Source organism: Salvia splendens, chromosome 1 (assembly GCF_004379255.2).
Source record: "Salvia splendens isolate huo1 chromosome 1, SspV2, whole genome shotgun sequence".
NCBI classification, from domain to species: domain Eukaryota; kingdom Viridiplantae; phylum Streptophyta; class Magnoliopsida; order Lamiales; family Lamiaceae; genus Salvia; species Salvia splendens.
This window is the reverse complement of record NC_056032.1, coordinates 41906104-41921032: the sequence shown is the minus strand read 5'-3', so window position 1 is coordinate 41921032 and position 14929 is coordinate 41906104. Positions and strand designations below refer to the sequence as shown.

Sequence of the window (14929 nt, the reverse complement as noted above, 5' to 3'; positions counted from 1 at the left end):
AATTTTTGACGAATGTTGTAGAAAAAAAAATTATTCTCTATTTCCATCTTTGTGTCGGGAAATATGTGTGGTCAGTAGTTCGTCAATAACTAACACAATCCCTCGGCAATTAATTAAATTCTTATGAATAGGTAAATTTTTCCATACCTTCATTTTTTTGTAATGGCAATAATGCAATGTGTCATAGTTGGAAATGAAGAATAACTTTAGCACGTCTACTAAATCCAATTATTCATGACTTTTATGAAACTATATTATCATAGTGCAACAATGCAATAACCCCACTAACTTTCAATGATTTGGATTCATAGAATTTAATATTTGATGCTACTCCTATTTTTCAACAACCTCCAATACCGGCACTGTATGGATCAGAATTTGAATACTGATAACGTTTTTGAAAAATTCCTAGTACTAAAAATTTGTGCAAAAATAACCTGTTGCTGATGCAGCATTCTAGTGCTCCATAATTTGAAAGGAAAATGAATGTAAACATAAATTATTATGATGAAATAGTTTGATTCCTCAGTTTCATCATCACCATCACCCTCACAAATTCGAGATTTATACTACTACTTCGATAGACAATCAGGATCAGGTAGTTTCTTCCGAAATCAATAAGATTTTCTCTTAGAACATATGTCGAACAGTTGGCAGTAAACATGAAAATCAAAATCCAATATCTGCAGCAGCATCAGACGACTTAGGATAACCCTTGTACTCCAATTTCAGATTCAAGCTAGCACAGATAATCTTGAATTTGAGTCGCAGGGCATCCATGGCATCGGACACGGCCTCGTTTTCCGGCTCCAGTATCGTGTAATTCTGCAGCAATTCATCCATCTGCTTGATCGTCTTCTGGACCCGGGCCGACATGAAATTCGGGTCGGCGCGAATGGCGGAGCTCCACACTCCGACGCAGCCGCGGTAAAACCCCAATTCCTCGCCCGTTTCGAACCCGGTTTTCAGCCCGACTTGCTCCCCCTCTTCCTTCCCCGAGATTAACCCGTCGGCGTAGCCCTCGTCGTAGCCCTCTCTCAAGTGCGATTCCTCGAGGTTCAACGAAGATTCGAAGATGTCTTCAATGGCGTCCATCCAACTTCGATTCTTTACTATCGAATCTAATTTAGCATTCAATTACCACTATTATCAATAAATAAGAGTATTTTTGTTAAATTACCAGCTATTTAACTAACTGGGCCGAGCTTTGAAATTATAGGCCCAAATTCTGAAACCCAACATATACTCTTCCAAGCCCTAATTCCCTTCACAAAACCTCGCTTCCAACGCTTCCGCTCTCACTCCAAACCCTGCATCCCCAGCTGATCGCTTCTCATCATGGTTAGTCTCCCTCTCTTTCTCTGTCTAACATATATGTATAGAAATGATGATCATTATGAGTGTTGATTTGATTGTCTTTCTGTGTAGACGTTTAAGAGGTTCGCGGAGATCGGAAGAGTAGCCCTTGTCAATTACGGCGAGGACTACGGCAAGCTTGTCGTCATTGTTGATATCGTCGATCAGAACCGGGTATGAATTACTTTTTTGCTAAGTTGATTTTTCCTGTTGAATTTCGTCATTCAGAAATAGGACGGTTTTAGTTTTCATGGAGTATTTTTTACTAATTCACCACGTTCTGTTGATTACCTGTTTTCTTTCATCGCGATAATTTACTAGTTGCTATGTAGCCGTAGTACTACTTTATATTTTAGTTTCTTCAGTAAGATTGTGTATGTAATCTGTAATTTATCTCAGCGTCGTTTTATCCGTTCGATGTTCATTCTGGGGTGGCATCTATTTTAGGATTAGGGTTTTCTTATCAAATGATGCCAAATACTAGCTAGTACTTGCATTAGCATCTATTATAGGATTACGGTTTTCTTATCAAATGATGCCAAATACTTAATACTTGCATTAATGCACGTCGATTTAGCATCTATCATTCGTTTTTTATGTGTTGTCCAGTCCTGTATTACTGATAATCCTTTTGGAATGATTACACTATTCTCATAACTCAGTTCAAAAAATTTGGAAGTTATACAATGAGTTTCATCATAATTTCATGTTATTATGAAAAATTTCTATTGTTGTTTCATGTTTTGCACCCACCCATACATAGTCAAAGATTTGCCCACCTAACAGAATGTATTAAAATGTGGTGTTACTTTTTGTATCATGTGTGCAAATTTCAAACTTTTTGTACTAACATAAAACAAAGATGAAACTTTTATTTTTATGAAGTGCAATAACCCTAATCTGTTGAGTTATTGATGCTTGGCTTCCTGTGCACCTTTTGAAAGATGCGCTTGAATATCAACAGTTTTTATTAGTACTTGTTGTTTCCACTGTTTTATCTTATCTGTGCTGTAATGGTCTTTTTTCATCATCTGTTTGCCTAATTGACAGGCCCTTGTTGATTCCCCGGACATGGTACGTAGCCAGATTAACTTCAAGAGGCTTTCTCTTACAGACATCAAGATTGACATCAAAAGAGTTCCAAAGAAGAAAGCTCTTGTTGCTGCTATGGAAGCTGCGGGTGTGTATTTAATAAGAAAACCTTACATCCCTAAGATGCATTGATTGTGTTGATAATTTTCTGATTGCTCTTGCAGATGTCAAAGGCAAATGGGAAAAGAGCTCATGGGGAAGGAAGCTCATTGTTCAGAAGAGAAGAGCCTCTCTTAATGACTTTGACCGCTTCAAGCTGATGCTCGCCAAGATCAAGGTTTGAATCAAACTATGACATCATATGTATTTGTTAGCTATGTATGTCTGTTAGGGAGTGAAATGCTTTTGTTTCTTGAACATCTATTAGAAGTCTGAAATATGTTTTTTTTGCTTTTGCAGAAGGCTGGTGTTGTCAGGCAGGAGCTTGCAAAACTTAAGAAAGAGACTGCATCTTAGAAAGCATAAGTTCTGTGGTTTATGAGAATTTGGCTTAGGATTTTGGACATTGTTCTTGAATACTTTGCAAATGTAAGGATACTCCAATTTTGCTCATTTATGTTTGAACATGAAGCTTTTATATTTTTGCTTGTTGAATTGCTCTCCTTAATGCCATTGGCACTTTATCAATCTTTTCCAGCATGGTGGCGTTTTTGAGTTTATAATTGTTTTAGTTAATCACTAAATGCATATGCAGGTTATGATTAATAATCTCTCTGTGTATTTTCAGTGTCAAATTTGTAAATATTGCACAATCATAACATTACTGTTGCCAAATGAATGGCGTTTGAGTTTATGATTGTTTTAGTTAATCTGTAAATTCAAAGGCAAGTTATAATTAATAATCTTTGTATATGTGTATTTCTAATGTCAAATTATTAGTAAATATTACACAATCATAACACGACAAATGAAATAAAAATAGCATCTCATATATAGCATAAAAAGAAGAGTGAAATTATTATATAAGTCATTCGATTTAGAATTGGACACAGTGAAATATACTTTAAATTGGTGCTAGTTTGATAGAGGACTTTTTTTAACAGGTTAGAAAAAAGTCTAAATTAAAACAATAAATAACTATAATAGTATATTTTATGAACCCCTTTTTTTATAACTAATTAATTTTACTCGGGAATCTTATAAATTTCTTATTACAATTCGTTCATCTTATAAAATCTTTGCCTAGGATCAAAACATGCTAGACACGCCTACATGCTATTCTACAAGTATAAAATTTGTGTGGAAAGTAATTCTTTTAATTTGCAATACTGGTCTAAAATATACCTCTTCCCTCCCAAGTTATTGCTGGAGTCATTATTTCATTTCAGATTATTCTGTATTACTTGATTCATTTTTATTTATATAAAAAATAATACATTTAATCTTTATAGTTTTATTTCTTTTTATTTGATTTCAATTTTGTGTCTAAACTTTCCAAATAATGTGTGGAAATTGGAATTGAAGGAATACTGACTTTATCCTTGATTTGTCTAAAGTCTAAACTAGTTTTTATAAAAATTATACTTAAAATATCAGTCAAAGATTAACATTTCGTTGGCGAAGTTGTTAAGATTAAATTTCATCACCGATTTAATCTGATAAATCAAAATTGTTAATATAAAATTATTCCACATGATATGATCATAATATAAATTAAGTATAATCAAAACTCAAATATAATTTTTATAAAAACTATTTCACATATATCATGAAATCAATTTATACAAAAAATTATTTCACATAAGTGACGATTTTTCCTCCAAATTCGAGTAAGATTAAAATTCGTCGCATCCTTTCTGCCGCGAGAGAGAAGATAACAGTTTTGATCAAAATGAACATCTTCTCCAAAAAACCTACTCCCCGAGGTTTGTTTGCCGTACATCATCAATTCACTTCAATACTTCTTCAAATTAGATTCTCGATCTTATCTTTTGATAAAATTCTCTCAATTTTTGTGCTGCTCGGTTGCAGAGGTGGTCCGGGAGAGTAAACGAGAAATGACCAACGCTACCAGAGGTTTTTTTTTTTTGTTAAATCCTGTGATTAATTGATCTTACAGCTACAGTTGCTTGATTGATATCATATGCACACTAGTTTGATCTGTGATTTTGATTTAGGCATAGAGAAGGAGATCAACGCATTGCAACTAGAGGTATGTTGTGCTTCTTGATGCAATATCTCTAATTTTTTAATTTTATTAAGGGCATGGGATGATTGTTGATGATACAGGAAAAGAAGCTTGTTGCTGAGATTAAAAGAACTGCTAAAACAGGGAATGATGTATGTTTTAATATGGATTATAAGCACTACACACACTAAGGACTCTGTTAACATTTAGAAAAACCGCACAGAGTAATTATATCTTTTGTTTCTTCATGTATATTTAGGCTGCAACCAAAATTCTTGCGCGCCAGTTAATCCGGCTTCGGCAACAAATAGCCAACTTACAGAGTAGTCGAGCTCAGATGAGAGGTATAGCGACTCATACTCAGGTATGCAATCTGATTATATGTTTCTTGTTAAGTGATCCTGCTGTGAGATCTAGCTAATTAGGAGGTTTTTCATCGCAGGCAATGTCTGCACAAACTTCTGTAGCTGTTGGTATGAAGGGTGCCAGTAAAGCTATGTCAGCAATGAATAAGGTAGAACATTAGTTGTGATGTACCATTGCTGCATATGACCACACCAGATAAGATCGTTTTCAGAAGTAGACCAAATAATCATATTCAACGTCTATATGAAAACTGTAGCCACAAGTTCAATAGGAATTACTTTGTGGTGTGGCTGATTGGCTTAGCTTTGATTCATATTATGATGGTGCATGTGATTGCAGCAAATGGCTCCGGCAAAACAGGCGAAGGTGATTCAGGAATTCCAAAGGCAATCAGCACAAATGGATATGACTGTGAGTCCCTATATGTCTTCTGTAAGATAAGATATCCACCGGCATGTGAGTTAACATTTTTCTCTCTGTGGCCATTTTGTACCTGTAGACTGAAATGATGTCAGATGCCATTGATGATGCTTTGGATAATGATGAGGCTGAGGATGAGACAGAAGAGTTGACAAACCAGGTGATATTTTCAACTTAATCACCGATATAGATTGGTCAAAATATTGATTCATGGCTATCTTCTATTTTCGTATACAGTAGTAGACACCAATTAATTCTTCCAGTTAGGATTTTGAATCAGAAAAATCTTAACAAACTAATATGAAAAGAAAAAAAACTGTAAAAGGTTAACTCCCCACTAGAAAAGAAATAAGATAGTATAATTCCATCTTATTCACATCTGGTGATGTGGCTACAGTATTCTACCTATCACATCTTGACTAAAGGCTCCTAATCTTTCAGCGTGCCATTGCAGTAAATGTCTATAATATGATATATTTAACAGAGACATTTAGGTCCCTTTATATTGTTGATACCTATAGCAATTTTAATGCAATCACTAATTTTTCTAGTTTCCCGCTACTCTTCACTAATTAGAGTGAGCATTCAAGTTTTATAAATTGTGATTACTCGTGAGGTGTCTGCAGATCATATAGTGAAATGCATCAGATGTTCAAAAAGCGTTGTTTTAGCTACCGTTACACATTATACATCTCTTATGTACCACATATGCTAATTTACTTGTCTATGATGAAATATACCAGGTGCTAGATGAAATTGGTGTTGATGTTGCTTCACAGGTTTGTATCTTTTTCAGCACCCTATGTCTCAATGAGTTTCTTTTTTTTTTTGGGCATTTATCATGCAAGTTCCATTTATTTCAGTTATCATCTGCTCCCAAAGGAAAAATTGCTGGGAAGAACACTGAAGGTGCCAGCAGGTATAAAAAAGTGTTGTTGCACTTGAACTCACATTCCATTTCCTAGATATCACCTCAACTGCCGTCCTTGTCTTGTAGTTCAAACGTCGATGAACTCGAGAAGAGGCTGGCTGCCCTCAGGAATCCTTGAATTACAAATTGGATTGGGTGCTGCAATTTCCATTTAATATCACAATTGTGCTCATAGTTATTTATTGACTAGCAGTTTGTCCTCCTTCGGCGTCTATCAAATTTTTTCCTAGTGGTTAACATGGAATAGTTTTAATCTAATGTTACCAAATGTTTGTCTAACATCTCTGACTTTGCTTTACGATGATAATAACAATTGTTAAGGTTTCTTAAACACAGTAAAATTGTTTCAAATTTCCCAAAATTGGGTGTTTATGGTATGTTCAGGAAGTAGGAGGTATTCTGCCTCGTTTAAGTTGATGTAGCATCTCTGATATTGTTTTACGATGATAATAACAATTGTTGCATTTTGGGTTAAACCTTTTTGGGAATTTTCCTCAATTTAGAAAGTCGCCGATTTGCATAAAACAATATTTCCGTGAGTTCGACATTTCTATGTATGTTTTAAGTATATTGGACCCAAAATGGATGGCACCTTTTGGTTTCAGCCATCATCGTCTGGTTTCTGCAAGCCTGAAACAGTGAGGCTTAGAGCATCCACAACCGTGCTCTTGCCAGCGGCACGGTTGTAGGCCCGGCCCCACTTTTTCTGCCTGCTCTCTGGCAAGAGCACAACACCCACAGCTGTGCCGGCCCCACTTTTTCTGTCTGCTCTCTGGCAAGAGCACAACACCCACAGCTGTGCTCGTCCTTGCGGACGAGCACAATTCAATTTAAAATTTAATTAAACAAAAACATTTACATAATATTAAAATTCATTAAAAAACCACAATAAATAATACAAATTACAAATAAAATAAAAAAGACATAATTAAAATCTTAAAAATTAAAAATTACATAATTAAAATACTAAAAATTAAAAATTACATAATTAAACTCCTAAAAATTAAAAATTACATAATTAAAATCCTAAAAATTGAGATTGAGAGAGTTGTTTAGTATAGTGTCATTTTTTGTGTTTGAAATGAGAGTATTTATAGATGAAAGTATGAATTTTGGGGTAAAAATGATGGAAAAAAATTAAAAGTGTGAAAAAAATGGATATATTTTATTAGGAAGTGAGACAATATTTTTTTAATTAATTTTAAAATTTTCAGATTTTTTCGATTTTTTTTAAAAAATAATAATAAAAAATGATAAATCAACGAGCCAATCAAAGCATGCCACATCGACGCCTTGTGCTCTTGCCGCTGGCACGGCCGTGCTCTTAGCTAAGAGCACGTCCGTGCCAGTGGCAAAAGCGCAACAGCGGCGGAGCGCGTCCTTGCCAGCGGCAAGGACGGACGAGCAGCATTCCACCACCGTTGGGGATGCTCTTATAGCAAGAAAAGCAAAGCCATAGTTCATTTTTGTACAACTATTATGAAAAGTTCAAAATAGTTAAATAGGAGTATAAGAATATGGAAACGTGTAGGGAGATACGCAAACGTTTATTATAGCTACAATTTTGTCTTGTAAAGATAGAAAAGTGGTGCACATTTAACTCATCAATTCCTTGGATGAGCATACACATTGTGTAGTAACATAAAATTAACTCTTCACAAAAAAACATGCTCAAAGGGAAGGATGGATGAGCATCAACAATTGTCTACGACACATTTCACATTTACAAGGATTATAGATAACGTGAAGATCCCATAAATAGGTGGCCTTTGTCAACTTCATATTACCTTTCAAAAGAGCCACTGGTATTACTTCCTGATAGAGAGGAACTCAAAGCTCCGCAAGGGATCATCACGAGTGCCTTTAGCTGTGCGAGTGAAGGCTGATGATGGTTTCTGCTCAGCACCAGGTTGAATTCTTTGTGTGGTTGATATGCGACCACCACTCGGGACAAATTTTCCCACGCGGCCATCAATGGCTTCACCGGATGAGCTTGGTCTGGTACTTGAAACAGCTGCTCTCTTTGAAGAGCTGCCATTTCGCGATGAGCGGCCCATCTCTGAATCTGGTTGCTGCATTTGAGAAAACATAAAATTAACTCACAATTTAAAGTCCAAAATTAACAGTTTGCTCAAGTATGGCACGTAGATGTGCAGCTGCAGCGCATGTTTGACCATTAAAACATAGATTCTCTCCTTTACTCTTTCCTATTAGACCCTTTCTTTGAGTTTCAATTTTAGATACAGGGTCGTCACCTGCCGAATGGGGGCAGGGATCGGCACAAAACAGCTTCTAGGAGACACGAGTGCAGAAAAATTTAACAAGCACGTTACATCATAGCTGATTTTTTTTCAGAATGGGAAAGAAAAGGTACCACATTCATCGATGAAGGTACATCTTCAGATGTCCTGTGTCTAGACTGTTCACCATACCGACCAGTACTCGTAGCATTTCTTCTAGAGAAAGCTTCGACTGCACCTGAGAACTTTTCTCGAAGATCTTGCCCTATGTAAAATGTGGAAAATTCATAAGAAGCTGACAAGACTTAATCCAGCATCCATTTCAGTTGACTTAGTCTGCAAATGTATATACTACATTACGAGTTAGGGTGAGGGGGTATACCTGATGTTCTACCTGGTCTTTCACCAGAGGGTCCAGTAACAGGATTACCAGGGATATTCTGTATGGAAGCCAATAAGCTGTTAGGTTCACACCATAAAGTACACAAAGCAAGGATGTGAAAAGCCAAAAACTCACCCTAGTTCTGGAACTTGAACCAATTTGTGGATACTTCAACATAGTCCAGTCAAACACATAGTCAAATTGGTAACCTGCATAAATGTTTCAGCAAGTGCATGCTGAATTACAAGATACTCAAGGAGGAAGTAAACAGCTAAATACCCGAAAAACTTATTAACAAGAAATATTTTGGGAGCAAACAAGATCAAGACACAATTAGACTATTTGCTACCTTCACGAATAAATAGGTCTCGGAATAGCCTCTTCAAATAAGAATAATCTGGCTTGTCCTCAAATCTTAATGACCGACAATAGTGAAAGTAAGATATGAATTCTGATGGATATGATTTGCACAGCACCTGTGGTAAATATGATCAAGTTAAACTTTCTGTGACTGATTAAGTGCTTGTAGCAAGATAAACCCCAAAAAAGATAAAAATTTAGTCCTTAGAATATTTTGGATCAGACAATAGCACAATAGAAAACTCATACACGCTCTGCTTCTCCCATGCATGATATGCACAACCCTGGTCCATTTTATGTAGTTTCCAAAAAATGAGATACTAATGTTAACCAAAACCTACTGATGCAGCGGCACAAAAAAGAAACAGGGTGGTGAAGAAAACCAAGAGCATCTGAAAACATGGGAGTAAGGTTTCACAACAGAAAGACTATATTATGCAGTTCAGAGCATGTTTAGGAATATCCAACATACTGACATGTTTATTAACATGATGAGGACCCATGACAAGTGAAATAAAAACTTAGTAATTTTTTTCTAGTAAAAATAAAGATAGAAAGTATACTAGGACCTTTTAGACAGCAAAATTATATTCAAATAGTTTAATCATGAGAAATGGAGAAAGAATTCATTAGATAAATTAAAAACACACCCTCCATCAATTCTCCATCACCATTACAAAGAGAAATCATGTAGTAAAAAATAGAACAGGTACTTACGATTTCTTTTCACGCTATCACCCAATTTAGAATACTAGCATATGCAGCAAAACATGCATAATCAACAACAATAAAAATGTAAATAGCGCAGTGAATATAGACCTCTATAGGGGTTAACATTTTCTTCTCACTGATCCTGTCGTATTTCTGCTTTTTGGTGCCAGCTTTTAATCCCTGCCAAGGGAGACTGCCAAGAACATATACAGAATAAGGAAAAGAAGTAAAACTTGAAACACTTGTTAGATAATAATTCAAAACAAGGAAGGCAAGATGACAAAAAGATTTGATAATATTAATTACAATATCCTTTTATTTATTATAATTATTTATTATTCTTTCAAAAGATACACGAGCTGTGTTAACACACATATCACCAACCTGCCTCTCAGGAAGTACATTACGACATAACCCAGGGATTCCAAATCGTCCCTTCGGCTTTGTTCTGAAAACATGAATAATTTACAAAATAAAATTATGGAAATTTGATCAAATCTCGAAGAAGGAATAACCATTCTAATACAATGCATTACTCACCAACCCCAAGATGTGTATTGACACTGGCATAGCGAGCTGTACCAGTTAGATTCTTATTTTCCCTGGAATCAAATGTTAAAGGGGGAATAGTAAGAACGTCGAGTCAAATATTAAATTGCAGAAATGGTCGATTGCCAAAAAAGGCAAAACTAACTTGTGATCAAATCAAGATTCTTAGTAAGTTGACATGGTCAATTAGGGACAGGAAGGCATAAAACCCATAACAAAAGAAAATTTTATTAGACATCAAAGATGTTTATCATGCTTCAACGTAGGTATCTATCTGTCATCAGGAGAGGAAGTGTAAATTTGAAATGAATAATTCATATTTCTCAACCTTTCAGGTCTTAAACTTTGCCAAACTACATAATCTTATTTAATTTTACCAAGGTTGCTGGAATCCTTTGAAATCCAGTATTTCTTGGCTCAACAAACTGAGCCATGTAGGGAAAAAAAAACTAATAAGCAGATGCCATTTGCCAATAAAAACAAAAGAACTTCAGTATTGTTCAACCGGTCTTCTAATTCCTCTACATGCTTCCACTTTGGAAAAAAAGTACTTTAGGGCTCACAGAAAGCCATTGCACGTTAGCACAGCCATTTTCTTGTGATTAAAATAAAAAATTCTGGCAAAGTAAGTGGTGCCAATTAATTAATAAGAGTGTATAGAACATATGCACACTATAATGCTGCACAAACTGAAACCATGGAAAGATATGTAAAGGTACCTATAGGGTATGTGCTTATGGGTCTGAAGATCTCTATACTTTTTGGCAAGACCAAAGTCAATGACATAAACCTGCAAAATAAATACCAATATTGTGACAAGTAAAGCCACAAGCACGGAGATAACAATCAGGCAGAAGCCACTTTGTGTGATAAATATAAGTTAGAGATTTCAGCCCACAATTGAAATGAAAATAGAAACTCTGCTTTTAATCATAGGAAATTCCTTAGTTAGTATAATACGACACTGTTTGCCTACAATATCACATCGTTTTGGTTGACGTCCGATAGTGCCATGTAAGAGCCGGAATTTTGATTGGTTGCCACATTAGAAAAAAAATCAATAGTTCAGTTATTTACAGATAGATTTTAAAACTGATATGCAATACCAGAATATGGTGAAAGTTCTGGAATTTACAGGTAAATACTTTTTCAAAAACCTATTCCTCAAATGTCTTTTTGACCTACCAGCAATATTTGCAATCACGTCATGGGGACTTCTCAGCCAATTTATTTAAAAATGGAAAATCAATCGCTTTCTCAAAAGTCAAAAGTAAATGCTCGTGAAAACACTTGTATAAACTGGAGATTGAAGGGTCATCTTATAAGGGATGCAATGGAGAAAGAAACTGTTGGAGTAATATATAATTTAAATAATCCCTGGAGATGAGGGATGAGTTCAGTTAACAAGTCAGAACAACAGTCTTTGAAATAAGTACTCCAAAAATTAACAACACCAAGGTAATTACTTCAGGCTTCAGAACTAATACAATTTATACAAATAAAAGTATGATGTCTATATAATAGAAAGGCATACCTGATTTGCTTTGCGACCCAAGCCCATCAAAAAATTATCAGGCTTTATATCCCGGTGAAGGAATCCTCTTGAGTGCATGTACTCAACTCTATTAATCTACAAATTAAAAACAAATTTTAGTTTTTTTTTCAGTAAACTGAATACCCCAAAAATTAGAGCTGACGAATGGGCTTTGAAAGTCCCAACCACTTACAAGCTGATCTGCGAGCATTAACACTGTTTTCAAGGAAAACTTCCGGTTACAATAGTTGAAGAGATCTTCCAGGCTTGGCCCTAGAAGGTCTATCACCATAATGCTATATTCGCCCTCAACTCCAAACCATTTCAAGTTGGGAATGCCAGCTATACATATGAGACAAAACATGTTCAAATTAACTTCACTGTGTTGACAAACAAAAGAAGAGCAGTCCAAGAACCGATTTCTCAGTTGCATACACTTAATCAGGGTACATATGCCCCTATGCAGTAGCCTGTGTTAAAATTTTGAGTGTGTTTAAGGAGATTAGGATTAGAGAGCAACTTACTTCCTCCTTGGAGAACCATATAAATTTTTGATTCGTACTGAAGCTGAGGGTGCTTGGTTTTCACTGACTCCTGCCAACAGCAGCAACAATAAAACCATATTACTAACAATGAAAAAAATCAATGGCGGCTGTACAAATAAGATGCAACTTCTTAGCATTAATAAATAAACAGATAAAAACTTAAATGCACAAGGATACAATTGCACTTCACAGTATCAGAGATAAGTAAACATAATGGCAAGACAATTCAAGCATAGAAATGAAATTAAAGTTTAAAGCTGCCACGATTAGGTAAACATAATGGCAAGACAATTCAAGCATAGAAATGAAATTAAAGTTTAAAGCTGCCACGATTAGGTAGATTGTCAAAGTTACAAGGATACATCAGTAATTTCTTCATGTAGATCTTCATAAATCTAATATCTATTTCTGATGAGGCCCGTGTGTGAGATATATATACTATTACCTTCATTTTAGCACTTGACAAACAAGCATACACTTGGTTATTTAAGTTCATGTGCTATGCGTATTCTCATTAAGACAAGGGAAAAAACTTACAGTGCACCCTCTAACCTGTATTTCAAAGTTTCAGTTTTAGTAAGTACTCCATCAATTAAGGTGAGAAATACAATATCATGAGAGCGGACTAAGTACCCTATAAGTCAGTCCCAAGCTCGAGATTGATAGTTGCAAATTTCAATAGATGACATGGTAAGCGAAAATATATTGCGCGGACAAATAAATGAACCTCACTACTTTCATCACTTAAACACAAACTTCAACAAGATGATGGAAAAATCTAAAGAAAAATACCAGCTTGATGGCTACTTCTTCTCCACTTTGTATGTTCACGCCTACATATAAAAAGATACATTAGTATATCTTTGTTTATCAGAAGAAACATTCAAGCCCATTACAGCAATCCAACAAGAGCAAACAACGGAGTGAACTAAATGACGAATGGTGGTATACCTAAAAAGAGTTCACCAAATGAACCGCACCCAATTTTCCTCCCAAGCTTAAATTTTCCGCCCACAACATTATCCATGGCAACTGGTCGGATTAAGAAAAAAACCCCAAATTCCAAAATAAAATCAAAGAACTCCTGTCGACTACGCCTTAATCGGAAATTTTGATAGAAAAACTAATCGGAGCCAAAAAAAAAAGGTCCAAAAATAACGCAAAAAAATCCCTAAAGTCGGACTCCCCACAATTGAATCAATAAATAAGCAAAAAGTTATCGATCGAGTCCTTATTTCCTCGAACTACATCGTCGGCGAGACGAACCCTAAATCACGAACTCAAAATCACTCATCATTGATCAAAACCCAGAATACAACCGATCAAAATAAACACGGAGTAAGCTTTTGATTAGGTTGAGTATTTTAGCAAATCAACGAATCCAAAGAGTGGTAGTAATGATGATAACGAACAATACAAAGGGGAGACAGATGAGCGAGAATTGGGGAGAGAGATGATGGAAAAGGAGGGGGGGCGGGGCAAATAGTTTGGGAGCGCAAAAACAATGGATTTCGTGAGTGTGTGCGGTGTGTGTGTGCGGTGTGTGTGTGTGTGTGTGTGTGAGAGAGAGAGAGAGAGAGAGAGAGAGAGAGTGCAATAGATTGATGATGACTGATTATCGATGTGTGTAGGAAAATAAAGAGAGCAAATTGAAGTGATTTTATTTCTTTTTTACTTATATTCTGTCATTCTTTTCAATATAATTGTGACATTTTTTACATAGGATCTATACATTGGAGAATATGGAAAGAGGATAAAATGTACCAAAGATGAATTAAATAAATTAATATATAATAAAATTAGGAAAAAACAAATATGGAAACTAAATATGCAAAATTTCCTCATATTTTACGATAATTAATATCCTAAAATTATTCAATATCCATGATAGGATAACCTAATCGTTGAATAGTTCATAGTTAAAAAGGGTCAACGTTTTGATGTATACAAATCATATGAATGATTTTATATTAGGTGGCTTGCTTGTAAGTGTAAATATTTATAATTATCTAACAAATAAATTATAATAATTCAACATTCCCATAGTGAAATCAAGTTCCGATATATGCGACAGTTAAATTTCAATTATAATTATAAAATATTACTAATACTCTTGAATTAAAATTTATTATAATTTAAATGTAATTAATTAAATAATACAATTGCAAGATACGGTCATGACAACGGAGAAATAGGGCTTAATAAGCGTATACACATAAATCTAGTAGAGTATATTTTACATAATTGTGGATTTGATTACCTTATCAACTCAGTGTAAATTATGTAAATGATTTTCAATTTTCATCAATAATGAA

At 35.0% G+C, this 14929-nt stretch overlaps 4 protein-coding genes across 5 annotated transcripts; 2 read left to right on the top strand and 2 right to left on the bottom strand.

Moving 5' to 3' along the window:
* Positions 1-483: 483 nt before the first annotated feature.
* Positions 484-1214, bottom strand: LOC121752658 (protein LTO1 homolog). The gene has a single exon (XM_042147774.1). It carries the CDS (start codon positions 1093-1095, stop codon positions 670-672), a length of 426 nt encoding a protein of 141 aa, XP_042003708.1. The 5' UTR covers positions 1096-1214; the 3' UTR covers positions 484-669.
* LOC121752667 (60S ribosomal protein L14-2-like) lies at positions 1200-3075 on the top strand. Its single transcript, XM_042147780.1, has 5 exons — positions 1200-1341; positions 1429-1530; positions 2407-2536; positions 2613-2725; positions 2848-3075. The coding sequence occupies exons 1-5, from the start codon at positions 1339-1341 to the stop codon at positions 2902-2904; spliced, it is 405 nt and encodes a 134-aa protein (XP_042003714.1). The 5' UTR covers positions 1200-1338; the 3' UTR covers positions 2905-3075.
* A 1102-nt stretch (positions 3076-4177) lies between these two features.
* On the top strand, positions 4178-6624 carry LOC121752637 (vacuolar protein sorting-associated protein 2 homolog 3-like). Of its 2 annotated transcripts, XM_042147756.1 has the most exons (11): positions 4182-4313; positions 4420-4464; positions 4566-4600; positions 4678-4728; positions 4836-4940; positions 5019-5090; positions 5282-5353; positions 5442-5522; positions 6106-6141; positions 6226-6281; positions 6360-6624. In XM_042147756.1, the coding sequence occupies exons 1-11, from the start codon at positions 4280-4282 to the stop codon at positions 6409-6411; spliced, it is 639 nt and encodes a 212-aa protein (XP_042003690.1). In that variant the 5' UTR covers positions 4182-4279; the 3' UTR covers positions 6412-6624. The 2 variants fall into 2 exon arrangements, with proteins under 2 accessions (XP_042003697.1, XP_042003690.1); XM_042147763.1 differs by lacking the exon at positions 4678-4728 and having other exon boundaries at positions 4178-4313.
* A 1205-nt stretch (positions 6625-7829) lies between these two features.
* On the bottom strand, positions 7830-14216 carry LOC121752626 (casein kinase 1-like protein 9). The gene is made up of 14 exons (XM_042147747.1): positions 13566-14216; positions 13407-13447; positions 12594-12663; positions 12263-12411; positions 12070-12165; positions 11255-11325; positions 10527-10588; positions 10371-10434; positions 10095-10179; positions 9265-9391; positions 9051-9124; positions 8916-8973; positions 8668-8798; positions 7830-8365 (listed from the first exon to the last, which is right to left on the bottom strand). The coding sequence occupies exons 1-14, from the start codon at positions 13639-13641 to the stop codon at positions 8102-8104; spliced, it is 1368 nt and encodes a 455-aa protein (XP_042003681.1). The 5' UTR covers positions 13642-14216; the 3' UTR covers positions 7830-8101.
* Positions 14217-14929: the final 713 nt, after the last annotated feature.